The sequence below is a fragment of the Manacus candei genome, unplaced genomic scaffold (assembly GCF_025592945.1).
Source record: "Manacus candei isolate 608988 ecotype Guabito, Panama unplaced genomic scaffold, ASM2559294v1 h1tg000018l, whole genome shotgun sequence".
In the NCBI taxonomy this organism is placed as follows: Eukaryota; Metazoa; Chordata; class Aves; order Passeriformes; family Pipridae; genus Manacus; species Manacus candei.
Window position 1 is genome coordinate 16354192 of NW_026138066.1, and position 15860 is coordinate 16370051.

General features: G+C 43.5%; 1 protein-coding gene across 1 annotated transcript in view; it reads left to right on the forward strand.

Moving 5' to 3' along the window:
• Nucleotides 1–15860, forward strand: part of OVCH1 (ovochymase 1) — a 49044-nt gene that overhangs the window by 18833 nt on the left and 14351 nt on the right. The window contains 6 exon segments of the mRNA XM_051784661.1: nt 3764–3799; nt 5069–7046; nt 7191–7346; nt 8609–8707; nt 9826–10010; nt 12631–12754. Of these exon segments, the coding sequence (XP_051640621.1) occupies nt 3764–3799; nt 5069–5100 (68 nt within the window). The 3' untranslated portion in view covers nt 5101–7046; nt 7191–7346; nt 8609–8707; nt 9826–10010; nt 12631–12754.

The window sequence follows — 15860 nt, forward strand, 5'->3', positions numbered from 1 at the left end:
GGCCAGCAGTAAGTCACCTAGAGCAGGACAGGGACCAGAGGTGCTGCCTCGTCAAGAGGGGACTGCCATGTTACTGGAGCTGAACTTCTTTTAAATGTGAATAGTTCCTTGCTTTTTCACCATTCCACAGAGTAACTTGTATGACTGTGGCCTACATTTCTCAAACGGTGTTTTTATAGGGATGTTGTGCTTGGATTTGCTTCTATCTGTTCTGTGCAGTACTGTGCAGTCTCCTGTGGTTCTCCCAAATCCCAGACCTGGGATGAAGATGGTGCTCTGCTTCAGGATCCAAGGTACAGTCAAGCTGTACAAACACTTCTCTCTAAAGATTAACTGACATGTTTGATTGAAGCTTTGGGAACACACTTGTTTTCAAGATGCATTTATGGGCTTTCCAGAGACTTCACAGACAGATGTTCTCCAAACGCATGAAAAAACAGAGCTCTCTGAAACTCTAGCCTGTGTAAAACTGTCTGATATGCACAATGCTGAATCTTGAAACCACTTTTGTAGGATTATAATGAACGAGATCTGGCCTGGTAGAATGGGAATGTAGAAGTTTTTGTGATTGGTTTGACCTCTAATTGAACACATCTCTTTTTCCAGATGAACTTTCAAAAGGAGTATTTCAAGGTTTTGCTCTTCAGATTGTATCTCAACCATAATCTATGCTTTTCCATGAGGGTCACATAGGAATTCTTCTAGTTACTGATGCAAGTCCTTCTAAAACTTAAAGCTGAATTTAATGCTCTACATTCTTATTCTTTCAAGGACAAAAAACTGTCAATGCTCCAAAAATGCCCAAGCAGATGAGCTTGGAGTTGTCACAAGGCATAGATGTCACTCTTACAGATTGGGAAGGAATGATTCAGCCATTGGGATACCGCGTGAGACACACAAATGCCACCAGGTGAGCACCCAAGTTCTTCTGGCTTCTGTAACTCCCATGAAATATGCAAACATCTGTGATGTGTTTTTTAATGAATCCAGGGGTGCTTCAGTTCATGTTAGAAAACTGGGCAAGTTTCTCAAAGAGAGTTGGGAAAGCTGGTCGGTGCCAGTATTTTGTTTGCAGCAAAGAGCAGACAAACCTGACACCTCTGGGAAAAGCTCTGACCATGTCAGAGGCCTGAATGTGGCATAACTGAAGGGCTAAAAAAGGGGACAATAAACTATTTCACTAAAAATCTTTTGGCACTTTCATCCATTTCCTTTTCTTCCTCCCTTATCGTGCTTAGTTAAGGTAAGAGATAACTTTCCATTCAGGTGGCAATACCACAGACTTCTAAAGCATTTGGAAGGTTAACTTCAGAAGTAATAAATCATATGACCGAAATAGATTTGGACCAATATCCCGCCTTTGATTTTTTTATTTCTTTTCTTTTTTTAATGGGCATTACAATCCCTTTTGCCTTTGCTCACATTTTGATCGCTATCCCTAGGAGATCAGAGCCAATTGTTAAATATGCCAACATTGTGACTTTGTTCTTTGCTTTGTGCTGCAGCTGCCACAGGAGAATTGTGGCCCCATTAAAATCCACTATTCGCCTTGAAGTCCTGGACTTTCTGGACTGAAAGAAATCTGTCTAATTGTCACAGCCAGCTGGTGGTGTGTGAAGGATTTGGACTAACGAAAGAGTTAGTCAGTAAAAGAGAGCTCATCTTAATTCTGGGGTGAGAGAAATGGAGGAGCTTAACCAAGTTTCTTTTGCTGACAGACAAGGGATTTTTACATGGCACACTTCCATGCTCCAGGAAGGATTTCTGATACTTGGAGTTACTTCAGCTAGCCTAGTATCTTTCCCATCCTATAAGTATTTTTGCAATCAAACTTGTTGGATATAAGGTCCTTATAATGGCATGGCTGTGCCTTGGAACTATGTGAGTCTGTGTAGGATGCTCTTTCCCAGACTTTAACTGGAAGCATGAAAGTTGCTGTGTGTGTCTGAAGCTGTGTGCCAAAGACAAGGCAGCAGGTCAAAGTGATGGGGCCAAAGGGAGGGAAGCTTTTCCTACAGCCCTGCTAAGTGAGGGAAGGTGCCTACCTCACTAAGGAGCTATTGGCTTATGTAGGACATTTTCAGGGAAGCGAAGCTGTGTAAGTTATCTTCTGTACATGGAAGAAAAAGCACAGACTGGAAATTTGAACTGTTAAGAGCACTTATTGATACAAGGTTCTTCAGTGCCAGATTTTAGTTATGTGAGACGCTCCAAGTGGCTTATTCCCCAGAGGATATGGATGTCCTGCAGCCTTGTGAGCATTGCACGGTGTCTTGCACAAAAGAGCATGAGGGAGGTGTTGCCTGTCAGGGCAGGGATTTCTTCTGACCAGAGTAGTCCAGGCAGTGGGCATTTGCCACTAGTGATTTGTAGTGGTTACAGTGAGTGTCTCTAACTATTTGTCTGTTTGAAGGAAGTCACCATTCTGGTTACAAGTATAGCAAGTTTTCTTCTGGCCATGTTTGTAGACTAATGCATGAGCTCAAAGCTGAATGACATCAGGATTTTGCGTTAATAAGCTTTTAGAAAGTGAAATCTTTTCTGACACTGCATTTTGAAAGACTATGACTTGCAGCTCTCAGGAGAAAAAGGCTCACAACCCATTCTGGTCTATTTTGCAGGCAACTTCAGTGGTGACACTTCCATCTACCCCATAAAATCTTGAGGTTCAGTAGTGACAGCGACTTTCTCTTCCAGGACTTCAGCAGCCATGAAAGGCTTTCTCTCAACTTCCTCTACTCAGGAAACATCATCAGATAAGTCCAATTTTGTAGGGAGGGTGGAGAAGTAAAGCCTAAAGTATGGCTGTTATATATAAAAAAAAATCTGTTCTGAAGATAAATGGTGGTTATTAATAAGAGATCTATTAGAGATCTTGAGTGTTGATTGAATGCACAAGTAGTGATCTAATTACTGTACTCATTTCCTGCTATAAACCTGTAAAAAAGAGATCCTGTCTTATCTGTTGCTCTCTATCTGCCTCTTTCCATTCTGCTCTACAAAACCAGAATCCCCTCTCCCTGTGGTCTGTCTGTTATTCCTTCTACAGTCTCTCTTCTGCTTCTCCACCTAGCAGGCAATAATGCTGCCAGGTGCTGCTGTTACCACTGCTTACCTCCCCAGACTTCACCTCTGCCCCACACCCAGGGAGCTACACAGTTAATTGGGTTCTAAGCTTAAAGACCAAAGGAAACCTCCCTCACATTCTTATTTCCCAGGCAGGGACAGAGCTGGTGACATGGGTGGACAGTTTTCTCTGTGAACAGCACTGCCCTGGCACCATTAAGCAAATCAGTACTTTGATCCCTCTGATCAGAGAAACTTGGAGCTGGAAAGATGTGTCCAATTTGACTCTTCTGTTTGTGGAAGCAAACTATTTTGCCTTTCCAGCAACTTGAGCCACATCTAATCCTCTCCCATGCCCCTTTCTTCTGTCCTACCTGTGCTCCTCACTGCTGTGTGAATGAGCACATCTGCTTGGGCAAGTGTGTTGGGCTTCAGAAGTAAATCACAGCAATTAAATTTCTCTTATTAAAATGCATCAGTCTTACAGCAGCGTCACCAGAGATCTGTTTACTCTTTCATGCAAACATGCACTTTTCCAAGATGAACTTCAAACCCTAACTCTGAAAATGAGGAGATGCCTTTTCCATTCACCTGCAGCCTGGCTAAAAACTCCTCTTGTCTCAGATTCCTCTCCCCAGAATAGTCTGTAATCTCTCTGTATTTGTGTACCTCAGGTAAGATAACACTCTCCTTTCAGGTCAGGAAACTGGAAACATGGAGGTTGCTGACAAAGGTAAAACTGGTTTTAACTTTCCATAAAACTGATGAGAGGGAAGTAGTAGAAAGCCTATATATAAAAAAAAATCCTTCTCTTCTTTTTGTGCATATTTTATATTTATGCCTTGGGAGTTAATCTCTGTCATGGGTAAGTGTCAACATTTGGGTATGAAATGGTCACCAACAACATTAGCCACGTCACTACTAAATGTACTTTCTTAATTCTTCACATCCCTATTTTACTGTATTCACTTTCAGTTCTTGCTACCAAGGCTGCTATGTATGTTTGAAGAAATGCATGGATACTTGAAAGAAAAAACAACTCCAAACAACAAAACAAAACCTCACCAGAAAAGTCCCATACCTTAGCTAAATCAAAAAATCTTAAATATGTTGAATCTAAGAACTCTGCACTTTGTATGAAGGCTTGAACTTTAGCCAGGTTGACCAGTCTGCCTGAAGCATGTTCTCAGCTGTCAGCCAGAGGGATCCTCAAGGTGAAAGTTTAAAATCCTCATCAAGCTTCTACAACTTTCATGTTTCCAGCAAGTTCAGTTTCCTTTCCCTCATCACCCCAAAAAGTATGCTGTCAGACTCACTCTCCTTTCACCCCAGTAAACCAGAGTGTGATGGTAGTCAATTAATTTTTTTGGAATTCCTGAAAACAATGTAGACTATTCCACCAAATCATGTAATACAATGTTCACATCTCTAGAACATTGTATTCTGCATTTTAATCAGCTTTGTGGCAACTATAAATGCAAGGCAAAGGCATCATAGAATCATAGAATGGTTTGGGTTGGAAGGACCTTAAAGATGATACAGTTCCAAACACACTGCCATGGGCAGGAACACCTTCCCCTAGACCAAGTTGCTCAAAGCCCCATCCAACCTGGCCTTGAACACAGCCAATTTATTTTGTCAGAAAAATCTTTCAGCATGTTTTCTGTGTTAAAGCAGCTTCCTGACCCTGCATTTCAAAACTGATGAAACTGTAGGATACAGAGGCCTCAAAATCCTTCTTGTAGAGTTGTATGAGCAGCCAACACAAAGTGAACTGGGAGGCAGCAGCCAGTGTTAAGTGAAATTCTGGGTCTTTCCCTGCATATGTCACTGTGCTGGTTTGGGCTGGGGCAGAGTTAGTTTTCTTGAAAGTAGCTGGTATGAGGCTGTGTTCTGGATTTGTGCTGAAAAGGGTGTTGGGTAATAGAGATGTTTTTTATTACTGCTAAGCAGTGCTTATACAGAGTCAAGGCATTTTCTGCTTCTCATATTGCCCTGCCAGTGAGGAAGCTGGGGGTGCACAAGGAGTTATGAGGGGAGACAGCCAGGACAGCTGACCAAAGGAATATCCCATACCATGTGGCATCATGCTCAGCATATAAAGCTGGTGGAAGAAGGAGGAAGTGGGAGGGAACATTTGGAGTTGTGGTGTTTGTCTTCCCAACTACCTGTTACCCGTGATGGAACCCTGCTTTCCTGGGGATGGCAGAACACCTGCCTGCCAGCGGGAAGTGGTGAATTAATTCCTTGTTTTGCTTTGCTTGGATGCATGGCATTTGCTTCACCTTTTTAACTGTCTTTATCTCAACCCACAAGTTTTCTCACTTTTACTCTTCCAATTCTCTCCCTGATCCTACTGGTGGGGAAGTGAGCGAGTGGCTGCATGGGGCTTAGTTGCCAGCTGGGGTTAAACTGTGACAGCCACAAAGCAGTGCTGTTGTTATCACACTGTTTATTTGCTGTATGTGCTTTCCCTTCAGCTGCTGTCTGAGATCATTTCAAGATACTCTTCCATGCTCTGATGAATTCAAAACTGCAGAGAGTTAATTCAGTGCTCACCCCAGGCACCTGACTCTGGGTGGTAGTCCCTGTATCTCTGCAGTTCACACTGCCACTGAAGCAAGTACAGAAACATCCCTGAGGAATGAGGGATTATTTAAACTAGTTTTTGGATTGACTTGCTTTTGTTTAAAGCAGATGCTTATTGGGAGGAACGATTGGTCTCAGCATGTAACTGACCTCAGATTAATTAATAACCACTGTCTGGAACCCGACACTACAAACGGGAAGCAGAAAACAAACAGTTTAAGCCATCTGTGCTAACTTTTGCTTGAGAGCTTGGCTGCTCTTATTAGAGGGTTGTGCCTTTTCCTGTGGCACACAGAAAGGAGAGGGGGAGTCCATTATAAAAAGGTTAGTTCCCATAGTGTGATCCACCAAAAGAGGGGAAATAGGGGGATGTGTTGTACCTCAGCCCTCAAAATTCTCAGTAGGTTTCTCTGTACCAGTTCTACCACTGACAAGATTTTAATGGATTTATTTTCTGTTAAACCTTTTTCTCCCCCCTAGGTTCATCTTCTATTTTACTAGTTTCTGAGGAAAGTAAATGCTCTTCCCTTCCAGTTTCATTCCTTTCCTTTCTTGTGCTGACATTTCTTGTGATCAGTGGAAGCTGGTAGTTGTGGGATACAGGTTGTTTATGTGCTCTTTAATTTGCTGTTACTGGAGATGGTTGGGAACGCTGTAGCAAGCTGATTTTGGAAAATGAAGACTTACTGTAGTGGAAACACTTCATAAATACTGTTTCAGCTAAAAAGGTCAGGAAATCATTCTCATGTGCGGAATATGTTTTCCTGAAAAATGTGTGGAGAGCTGTTCACCCAGGACACGTTGCCAGCCTGTACACATCTTGCTAGCCTCCAGACAGGGCCATTACTATTGCCATCTTGTCAATCCTGGAAAAGAGAGATGGGCTTGCTGTCTCCCACGTGTCGATGTACATGCAGAGCTGCCCTCCAGCAGCTTAAACCTTCCTGTGTAGCATCCTGTGCTGCTTGCAATGGTGGCAGTGGAGATGGAGTATGGACTTTGATGTGTACCTGGTAATTAATGTATGCATGCAGTCCTGGGAGAGCTTGTCCTCTGCCCCCCCCAAACATGCTGATGGCTGTATTAGGTACTTCCTGGCCTCGGTTAGGCAGAGGCACCACATCCTTCTGTTGAACCTTCATCTGTTTTATGTGGATTCCTATGATGGTGGCATAGGTCTCAGATGTTTCATCAAGATCCGTAGCTTCAACGTAAGCTCCATCTGCACTGGGGTCTGGTGCCTGAGAAAGTGAGTGACTCACACGCCTCTGGACTCCCACTGTTAATTGTAACAGCAGCAAAACTTTAGAGGTACAAGTCAAGGTTCTCTGGCAGCACAGCACCCAAAGCACTGAGACCTCCACTTGGATTCCCAAAGGTGTCTCTGTGAGGTAAGGTTATAAGTTTCGAAGTGTGAGTGTTGTTCAGCAGTAGATGCTGCAAGTGAACTGTGAACTCTTCCTGTTGCCTGAACTGTAGGGTTTTTTAGACTGAAATAATGTATTTGCTTTCCTTTTTCCTTGCCCAATGCTTAGACAGAACAGTTGTGGGGAAGCAAATACTTGTTGCCAGATGTGAATGATGTCAGTCCTCTGCTTGCGAAAGGAGGACCACGTGTGGCTGTGTTATTGGGGGGTTTCCTCTCAGAAGTGACCTGGCACTCCTGGAGCTGCAGAAACACATCAATCCAGGTACCATTTGTAGTCCCACCACATTCAGCTGTGCCAGGGTTAATGATTATAATAGGTTTCAGACATGGGGCACAGTGTTTAGTATGTGTGTGGGAAGGGGGTTGGGAAGACATCTGTGTGTCTTGCACAGTGAAGGATGGTAAGGGTGAAATGAACAGCAAGCCTTCAGGCAGGATTGATTCCTCTTATCCAGCTAAAATACAGAATGAGGGTTAGGAATGTGACTTTAAGGTAAAAGTACAGGCTAGACATGACCTAGAGAATAGAAAAGATCACCTATTCTACCTGTCTTCCCAACCTGTTACCGCTGTACTATGACATCATTAAACTTAATGAGCCAAAAATAAGCAGGCATGTCCCAAGAGAGCTGTTCTTATTTTTTTTTCTTCATAAAGACTGGTATGTACAGGACTAACATAATATGCACCTCTGTGCTGGTAGCAAAGTAATGTTTGAGATAGCAGGAAGTGAAATTTAAAAGAAAGATGTCAGGTTGCCTATACCCTTTGTCTAAACCCCAGAATATTCTTGTTAGAGGAATATTTTGCTGCAGTATATAATTTAGATTTTTATAAAAAAAGTGCCAAGCTTGGACAGAGCTGAGAGAAGTTACTCCTTCCAGTTTGCTGTGTACAGCTTGGGGCAGAACCTGGGGGAAGGAAAGGATAAAAACGGAAGACAAATGTTAAGTGTTAGGGAAATGTAATGTAAATAGAGCCAGAGCACAAGCACAGAGCATGTGAATAAGGAGGCTTTATAGCATATGGATCTTGCCATGTCCTCTTAATAGTATCCACAAAGAAAATGCCACAGTTCTTCAAAGAACTGTCTAACTATGTGCACTGATGATGGGAGGCTTCTGCACTAAAGAAGTGAAGTCCTGGGTCAAAGTGGCTTGAGGAAAGTGTCTTCCTTCAAGGCCCTGGATCCATGTCACTTTGGAGGGCCTCCTCTCTCATCTTCTTAGAAACAGCCTTCAAAATATGTTCAGTTTGACTGTGCTGTGGCCTCAAATAGGGGTATCAGGAGAAAGCCTGATCTGACTCATTAAAACAGTGCTCTTGGGCATCCAGCGAGTACAGCAAGGGAACATATACATTATTAAAGCTCTGTCTCATCTGTTCTGCAGTCTTGTTGTGGGATATTTGGGAGGAGGGGGGAGATGAAGCAACGAGTTAAAAAGCAAGAAAAGCAGAGGGCTGACAGAAGTAAGAGCAGGAAAGATGTACCTGGTGTTGATGAGAATTTGCTTTCCAACACAGACAGTTCAACAGGAACAATCAGCTGCTGGCACACTGTGGAGAGGAACAAACACTGCTGCAGGATCTTAACAACAGGATGGGGAGAGACAGGAGCTGACAGTGAGTACAGGTTACTCTGACATCAAAGGGCATCATGACCAATCAAGGGCAGTGCCAGCTCAGACTGAGAGCAGTGCCAAGAGAGATTTCCCCTCCTCCCTAAGTGTTGCCTGCAGTGTATGAAACATTTTCCACCTAGGAGCCAGGCTGTCTCTTCTGTTGGCAAGCCGGGAAGCTTTGGGAAAGGCAAAGCCAAGATGGAAGCTAAGCAAAGGGGAATGAACTCAAGGGAGATGAAATCACACAGTGAGTGTCCAGGGTCTCTGGCCCATGTCACCACTGCTGCTTGGCAGTGTGGTCATATACCTCATGTCTCCTTGGGACATCTCAGTGTCTGGGGAGGAGAAACTGCTCCCCCATTTGCAAACAGGAGAGCTGTACCACCCCCTCATTCCAAGCAGCCACTGACCCTCTTCCGAGAAATGTGGGATACACGTGCCTGGGTGCAGCTGGCACAGAGCTGGTCTGTGTCCTGTCTGACTGGCCCCTGTGCCAAAGTCCAGCACAGATAGTGGTAAGGAATCACCCTGCTTACCTGGCTGGAGGTAACCTGGAACAGCTGGTGAGTTCATGACAGACTTGAGGATGCTGTCAGAAGATTTGTGCGTGCTCATCTGTGCCCTGCAAAGAGGCATCCACCCCTGGTGGCGTGCTACCTTTGCTCTCTCTTAGGGGCTTGGCCCAACATCTCTGGTATTTTGGTGACCCATGCAAGAGGCAAGGATGAGTTATGGGGACTACAGGCCTTAACATATCATGCACACTTTCCACTGTTGACTGACACCCTATTACTGCTCCTGGCTGATGGGCTTAGCTCCCTTTGATCCAAGCAACACAACAGCAAAAGCCAAGGTGGCTCCATACAACTGTCTGGAGAGTGACTCCTCCTGAAGCACATGAAATATGTAAAATACATGAAATACATGAATAACACAGATGCAAAGGGATGTAGACCCCAGGCTGGGGTCTGCCCCCAACAGTGTGTTAATTGCCTCCCAGGAGCAGTTAAAGGGCTGAGACTCCTTACCCCTGCAAACTCCCTGATGATGTTGGGTTTTCCAGGGAAAGAACTGGTTGCCAGGCTCTAACAAGTGGAGATCTCTCTCCTTTCCCATGAGGCCTGTGCTATGGGAGACTCCTGGGGACAAAATATTGAAGAGACTAACATCTGTGAGAGAGTTACAGGGGCAACTTTTAGCACAGTGTGTAGCTGAGAGTGTGGAATGCGCTGCAGACAACCTCGACACAAAGCCATGTCCCTCCCTGGCTTCCTGGATGTGGATGCTTTTGACACTACTGACAGGTGATAACCCCTTGCTTTCTCCTTCTCTCTTCTTCCCCTTTTCCTTTTTTTCAGGGAGATTCTGGGTGGCCACAGATCTGTTTGTTTGACAGACACAACAAAGTGGTCAGTACTGCAATCTGAGGCAGTGACAAGTGTCATCCAGGGTCCCTAATAGTCTGCATCAGGGTTTCTGCCTTCAGACACTGGATTTCACCAGTCACAAAACAAAATATTTGATTAACTAGAACAGAAGCTTTTCAGGCTTTTGTGCATTTTTACTCAGTAAAGAGGTTGTCATGTATACCAGGTTTGTAACTGGGATCATGTCCCTCCAAACCCTTCCTCTTTGGAAGTTCAGACTTGAGTGCTCTGTTTCAGAAATCCTCTTTTCTACTGCAGTAAACCTTGTGGTGCTGTGGCACTGATATCAATTCAGTTCCTGAAAGGTGCCTAGGAAATATTATCCTTCAGCGTCTGGGTGCATGGTCTGTGTCAAGTCCTTTACACAGCTGGTATTCATCTGCCAGAATTGGTATCCCTGTTCCTCTTGGATAATCTGATTTACCAGAGGGAAGTAGCTGCTGCAGCAGCATGGGTAGAGAAGATGGACTGCTTTGGCTGCAGTGTTGCTTTGCTGGAAAGGAAGTGATCTGAAACTTGGTGTGATAGCTCATCCATTGTAAATATGCCTTCAGGTTTCAGAGAGATTTATCTATGCCAGGCTTTTAGTCTTGTCTCTCCTATTAGGAAGACCATACTGACATGATTCCATTTGCTAGAAGGTTGTTTTTTCTTTTAAATATACCTTCTTGGGGGCGAAAAGGTAGTGTCTGACTTACCAAAATTTTCCTGTGAGCTGGTAGCTCAAAATTAGACTTGGAAGTGAAATGTGCTTGTGAAGAAGGATTTTAATGCTCAGCCCTATCACATGTATGAATAAATTACAAGCCAGGAAACCTCTGCCTGCATCCATCTCCTCTGGTTTCAGCACTACTGTGCACTACATACACATCCATTCTTTAAACAGAAGATAGGAAGCTCTTTCCCATCTCTGTGCTGTATATTGTAATCCACTTAAATATGGAAATATAAACAGAGGAGTTTATGTGATGAAGCAACATGATGTCATGTAAACAAGTGAACTTAGAACCATCTGCTGCTAAATGGCTGAAAACCTGCAGCCTGCCCTTACACCAGGTCATTCAGGTACATAGTTCATAGTTAATACATACATACATACATACAATACTTAAAAAACCATGTGTGTAACTTTTGATTTAGTAGACGTACCAAATACCAGTGTCTCTGTTGGTTAAATGAAGCCCTTCTTTCTCTTATCCACATCCCATGCTACTTTTGCAAAGAAAACCTCATATTCTAGCACAATTCAGAAAACATCAGTCAATCTGTACAAAAATAATAGTTCCCCTGAACTAGCAGAGCTGTAAATTGCAGTATTTTGTCAGGCTGCTGTTGCTGATGACTGACTTGTTGTGTTATAACTAACTTTAAAAAACTGCTCTGCCATCGTGACAGCAAATATGTTGTGGTTTTGGCTTAAAGATGTGATTTCCACAATGTGTCTTCAGCTGTGCAAATAGAGCAGCTTAGGGTTTGTAATTTAGTGCTGTATCACAGACCAGAGAGGCTTCCTATCGTGAAAATAAGTGTGGCCTTTGAAGGTTTCAGTCAGTGTGTTATTCCCCTAAGATGTGGAGGCAGGATGGGTCACCATGCCTGCTCCTGGTGGCAGGGAGGTAGGCAGAAGGAAACCTGTCCCCAGGGTTCCTAATGTGCCAGTCACCACTTCTTATGTCTGGAAAGAGGATGTGCTTCCTAGTGAAGTGACAGCCTTGTCCTAGGAATAGTCCTGTCTATGCCCTGGGAGATTGACGGAGCTGCAGGGTGAAACCAGGCTCTGGGACATGCCTGTGGTGGCAGCAGAACCCCCTGGCCTGCCACACAGGACTTTATACCTTAAATTTCACTGGGAGAAGAGTGTTAGGAAAGCTTCTGGCAAACCTGAAGGAGAGAAATTAATACTCCTCTGAACATATTTTTTTTATGACATAGAAAGGGGCAGCCAGGTGCTGAGGGGTGTAACTGCTAAACTGCTAAGGAAAGTGTCACCATGTAAAATAATTTGGACTTCCAGTGCAGAGCTAACATTGAAATGAATATGCAGGATATCTGCTCTTTATGTTGTCCCTCAAGATCTGCTGCCTGGTCTCCTTTTGGACCACCTATTTGATGCAGAGGCATTTGGTAAGAGAAGAGACACAATCCAGGTTGAGGTGCAGCACTTTGTACAGAGGAGCTTTCCCTTTCCAGCTTTCTACAAGCAAGTCTGGATCTTATATTATAGATTTACCTCTGAGGGAAAGGGAACAGCAGATCCAAGAATTATTTGCATCTTTTGAAGGAAGAGGCACTGCAATATTGAAGAAGGAGGCATAGATGTTGGGGAAGGGTTGCATAATTAAAGCGTGACAAGTAATTCCCATAAGTGTGGACTCTAATGAGCTCTTTTCTCTAGTTCTAGACTTGTTTGAAGCAAGGGTAGATCATAAATTAATCTATACAGCATTGAGGTGTGATTTTTGTGGTTTTTTTTTTTTTTTTTTTTTTTTTTTTGCAGAATAGCTCTTCACTGCAGGACAGCAGCTTTACCACACTCCAAATGCTATTCCTGATTCATCCTTTCAGAAATATCCATGCACAAATCCCACAGCACTGATGCTTTTATGCTTAAAGAGGGCACAGTAAGTATTTGCTGCACCAGCTTTAACTCTTCTATGCCATTTGGCTACAATATCAACACAGGAATTTAAAATCAGGAGAAGGTTCTCCTGACCACCAACTCCTCCACCAGCCCAAGCTGCAGTTCAAACTAACCTGGCTTTTTGGTTCCTTGGGCTCCAGGGGTTGTATATTAAAGTCTGGGGAGAGAAGGAGGGCTTCTGCCTGGCATTAGCTGGATGTGCTTGAATGGTGTGTGTGAGCTTTTTATGGCACAAGGAATGGGACTACGAAATCCCAAACAGATTTCTCATTACAATTTCTCAAGTAACTGGGAATGCAGCACATCCTGATGCTGCTATAAATGTCCTTCTCTTTGCTGCTGCACAAAGTTGATTGTCCTATCAAAGAGGGATGTTCTATGTAATTGCAATGAAGATGTTCTCCTGATTCATTGCTCTCGCTTTGTGGATTTTTTTGTCTTTCCTTAAAAGTAGCTTAACAAGAAACGACAAGCTGCTGGTTTTATAAGCAGAGATTTTTAAAATTTTAGCAAGCGCTGGATTAAGATGAGTGGCATGAAATTTTGATTACTTTTTTCTCCCAGAAAAGATTGTGCTTAATGTTGGGGCTCAGATACCCTCCTTTTCATACTCTAAGTAACCTGTCACATTTTTACATGGACTGAGAGGCCTCCAAGAAGAATCCGTAACTTTTGACGTGACTAAACGCTTACAAACTCAAAAGCAGATCCGTATATCCTTGAAGCAAAACAGCCTGAACTGGCTGGAAGCTGTTGTTTTAGCATCTACTTTTCATTGCAAGAGCCAGTTCTTCATATGTATATTTCCTTTGCATGCAGAATGAATGCACTCACATACTAATAAGGATCAGTTGCTATTTTCTTCTCAAGACACATACAGGATTTGATCTATGCTTGCTGTACTCTCTGCTCTCCCCTAATTTAGTGGCACTGTTTATGTAATTGCTGCTTTTCTGATTAAACTGCATGAGTACAAGCTGAAGGTTTGACACAAGGCAGCCAAAGCTTTTTAATTGCCTTTAGCTTGCCTGTAGCTGCAGCACAGCTCTTTGAATGCAGCTGACTCGCGAGAAAGTCTGGGAGAGAAATTATGCACTTTTTATTTATGCTTTTTCTTTGGCAAAATTGCTCTGTGAATTTTTATCACCTAATGGTTTCTCTGACACTTTTAAAAACTGTGCAGCTTCTCACCAAGAGACTATTTTATATGAGACTTGGGCCAGTAAACCATTTCTGTGATCTGGGAAGTGCTATGCTTCCTTCACAGAGCAATTCATTTTGAAATTAGCTGGGCCTGCCTGCTCAAGAGGAACTCACAGTTGCTTGGCTGGTAGTCCTGAATGGACCTATTAAATGCCATATTTCTGCAAAAAAAACCCAGCAAAAATCTATTGCTGACTAGCAGGTCCTGAAATTCATGCATATCAAGGGTAGCATAAATAGTTTCAGTGTGCGATTTTGGAGAGAAAAGTGGTCTCTGGCTCAGTAAATACTAACTTCTACCCAGTCTATTGAAAAAGGTGGTTATATAAGGTAGAAGTCAGCTGGGGCTTCAGCAGAGCTTGGAGGAACTGGCTTCCATTCAAAATGCCTTTTAAAATTCACAGCATTTAGTGATATGGTTGCTAATTTACTTGCCCTGTACTAAGGTATGGCCAGCCTTGTGTTTCTCCCATGTGGTTCCAAAGTACAGTCTGAAGCTCCAGGTCCTTTCTCTCCCCTGTCTAAGGCATTTTACAGAAATGCTATCACCCTATATCACCCCCACTGATGTACAAGGGAGGTCTGGTCCAAGGCAGTTTAGATGGGTCACTGCTGCTGCCTCTGACCAGCAAGGTGGAGTTGTGTCAGATTCAAGCACTTTGAATTCGTGTGTGTGAAAATCAGTGTGTTATGGGTAGATGTCTGCTCACTACAGCGAATTGTAATGGCAGGCTCCTATCAAGTGATGTGCTGCTTTCCACTGTTTTCGGACAAAAGTTTCCAGCATGAATCCTAAACTGTATTTAACTTGCCTTTGCATGTGAGATTTAGTACTTAGAAGGGGACAGGAGACCTGGAACACTACAAGATACAGTGAATAGAAGAGGTGTAAGGAATGTGCGCCATAGGCAGAGGACGGGGACTCGTATGTAAAGGCATGACAGCAGGAGCACACCATGCTCTAAAATCATGACAGACTCCATGTTTAGACTTGCAAGAAAGAGAGCAGGTTCCAGAAGGAGAGAGCACAGATGTTTTATTCGGGAGTGAGGGCTCTTCAGTCCTAGCAGGAAGCTGGAGAGTGAAACTAGGTCCTGAAGACTTGCGGTTGGTCACCAGTGAAGACAGTCCATGACATTTCCCAGGGTCCCTAACCACTGCTATTTGCTCCCTTTCTTTCCCCTGACCATGGAGAAGAATCCTAGTTAATGGAAACTGCAGGCAGTGCTCAAACTGGGTTTTGAATTTTCATGATATAGAGCTACCCTAAACACTAATGTTGGTGCTCAGCCCCCATCCTTAACAACAAACTACATTTGTCTTGTCCTGTGCCCTGGGGACACATTCTGCGTGTGTATACTTTCTTTTGATGAAGAATGATTGCACTCACACACTAATAAGGATTAGTTGCTTTGTGTTCCCCTGTTGTCTGTAAAGGTACCACCAACAGACACCATTTCTTGAGGAACTGGCAGCACTGGCTACTGTTGATGCTGTGTGGGTTGGAAAAAGGACCTTGCTCTGCTGTGAGCACAGCATTGCTTGGGATATCTGGTGATGAGACCAGTTGGGAGGGAGCTATTCTCACTATGTGATCAAGAAATTAAAACACTTCAGTGGGGGCAGTTTAAGTTGAATTCCTCAGTAACTGTCCCTCTCCTTTCACAGAAGTTGCTCAGGAAATACAGTTCCTGTGAAAAGCCTAAGGAACATCTTACTCTATCACTTCCTTCTCTAGCTCGGCTGGAATTCAGTACATTCTTTTTCCTCCAAAGTAAAAGTATGAAATTTAGCAAAAGTGTGTGCCGTGTCCTGGTCCTCCCTTGTAATTCCCTGGGAGTTTTGCCTAGAGGTGACCGGGTTGTGTATATCCACATGGTTCC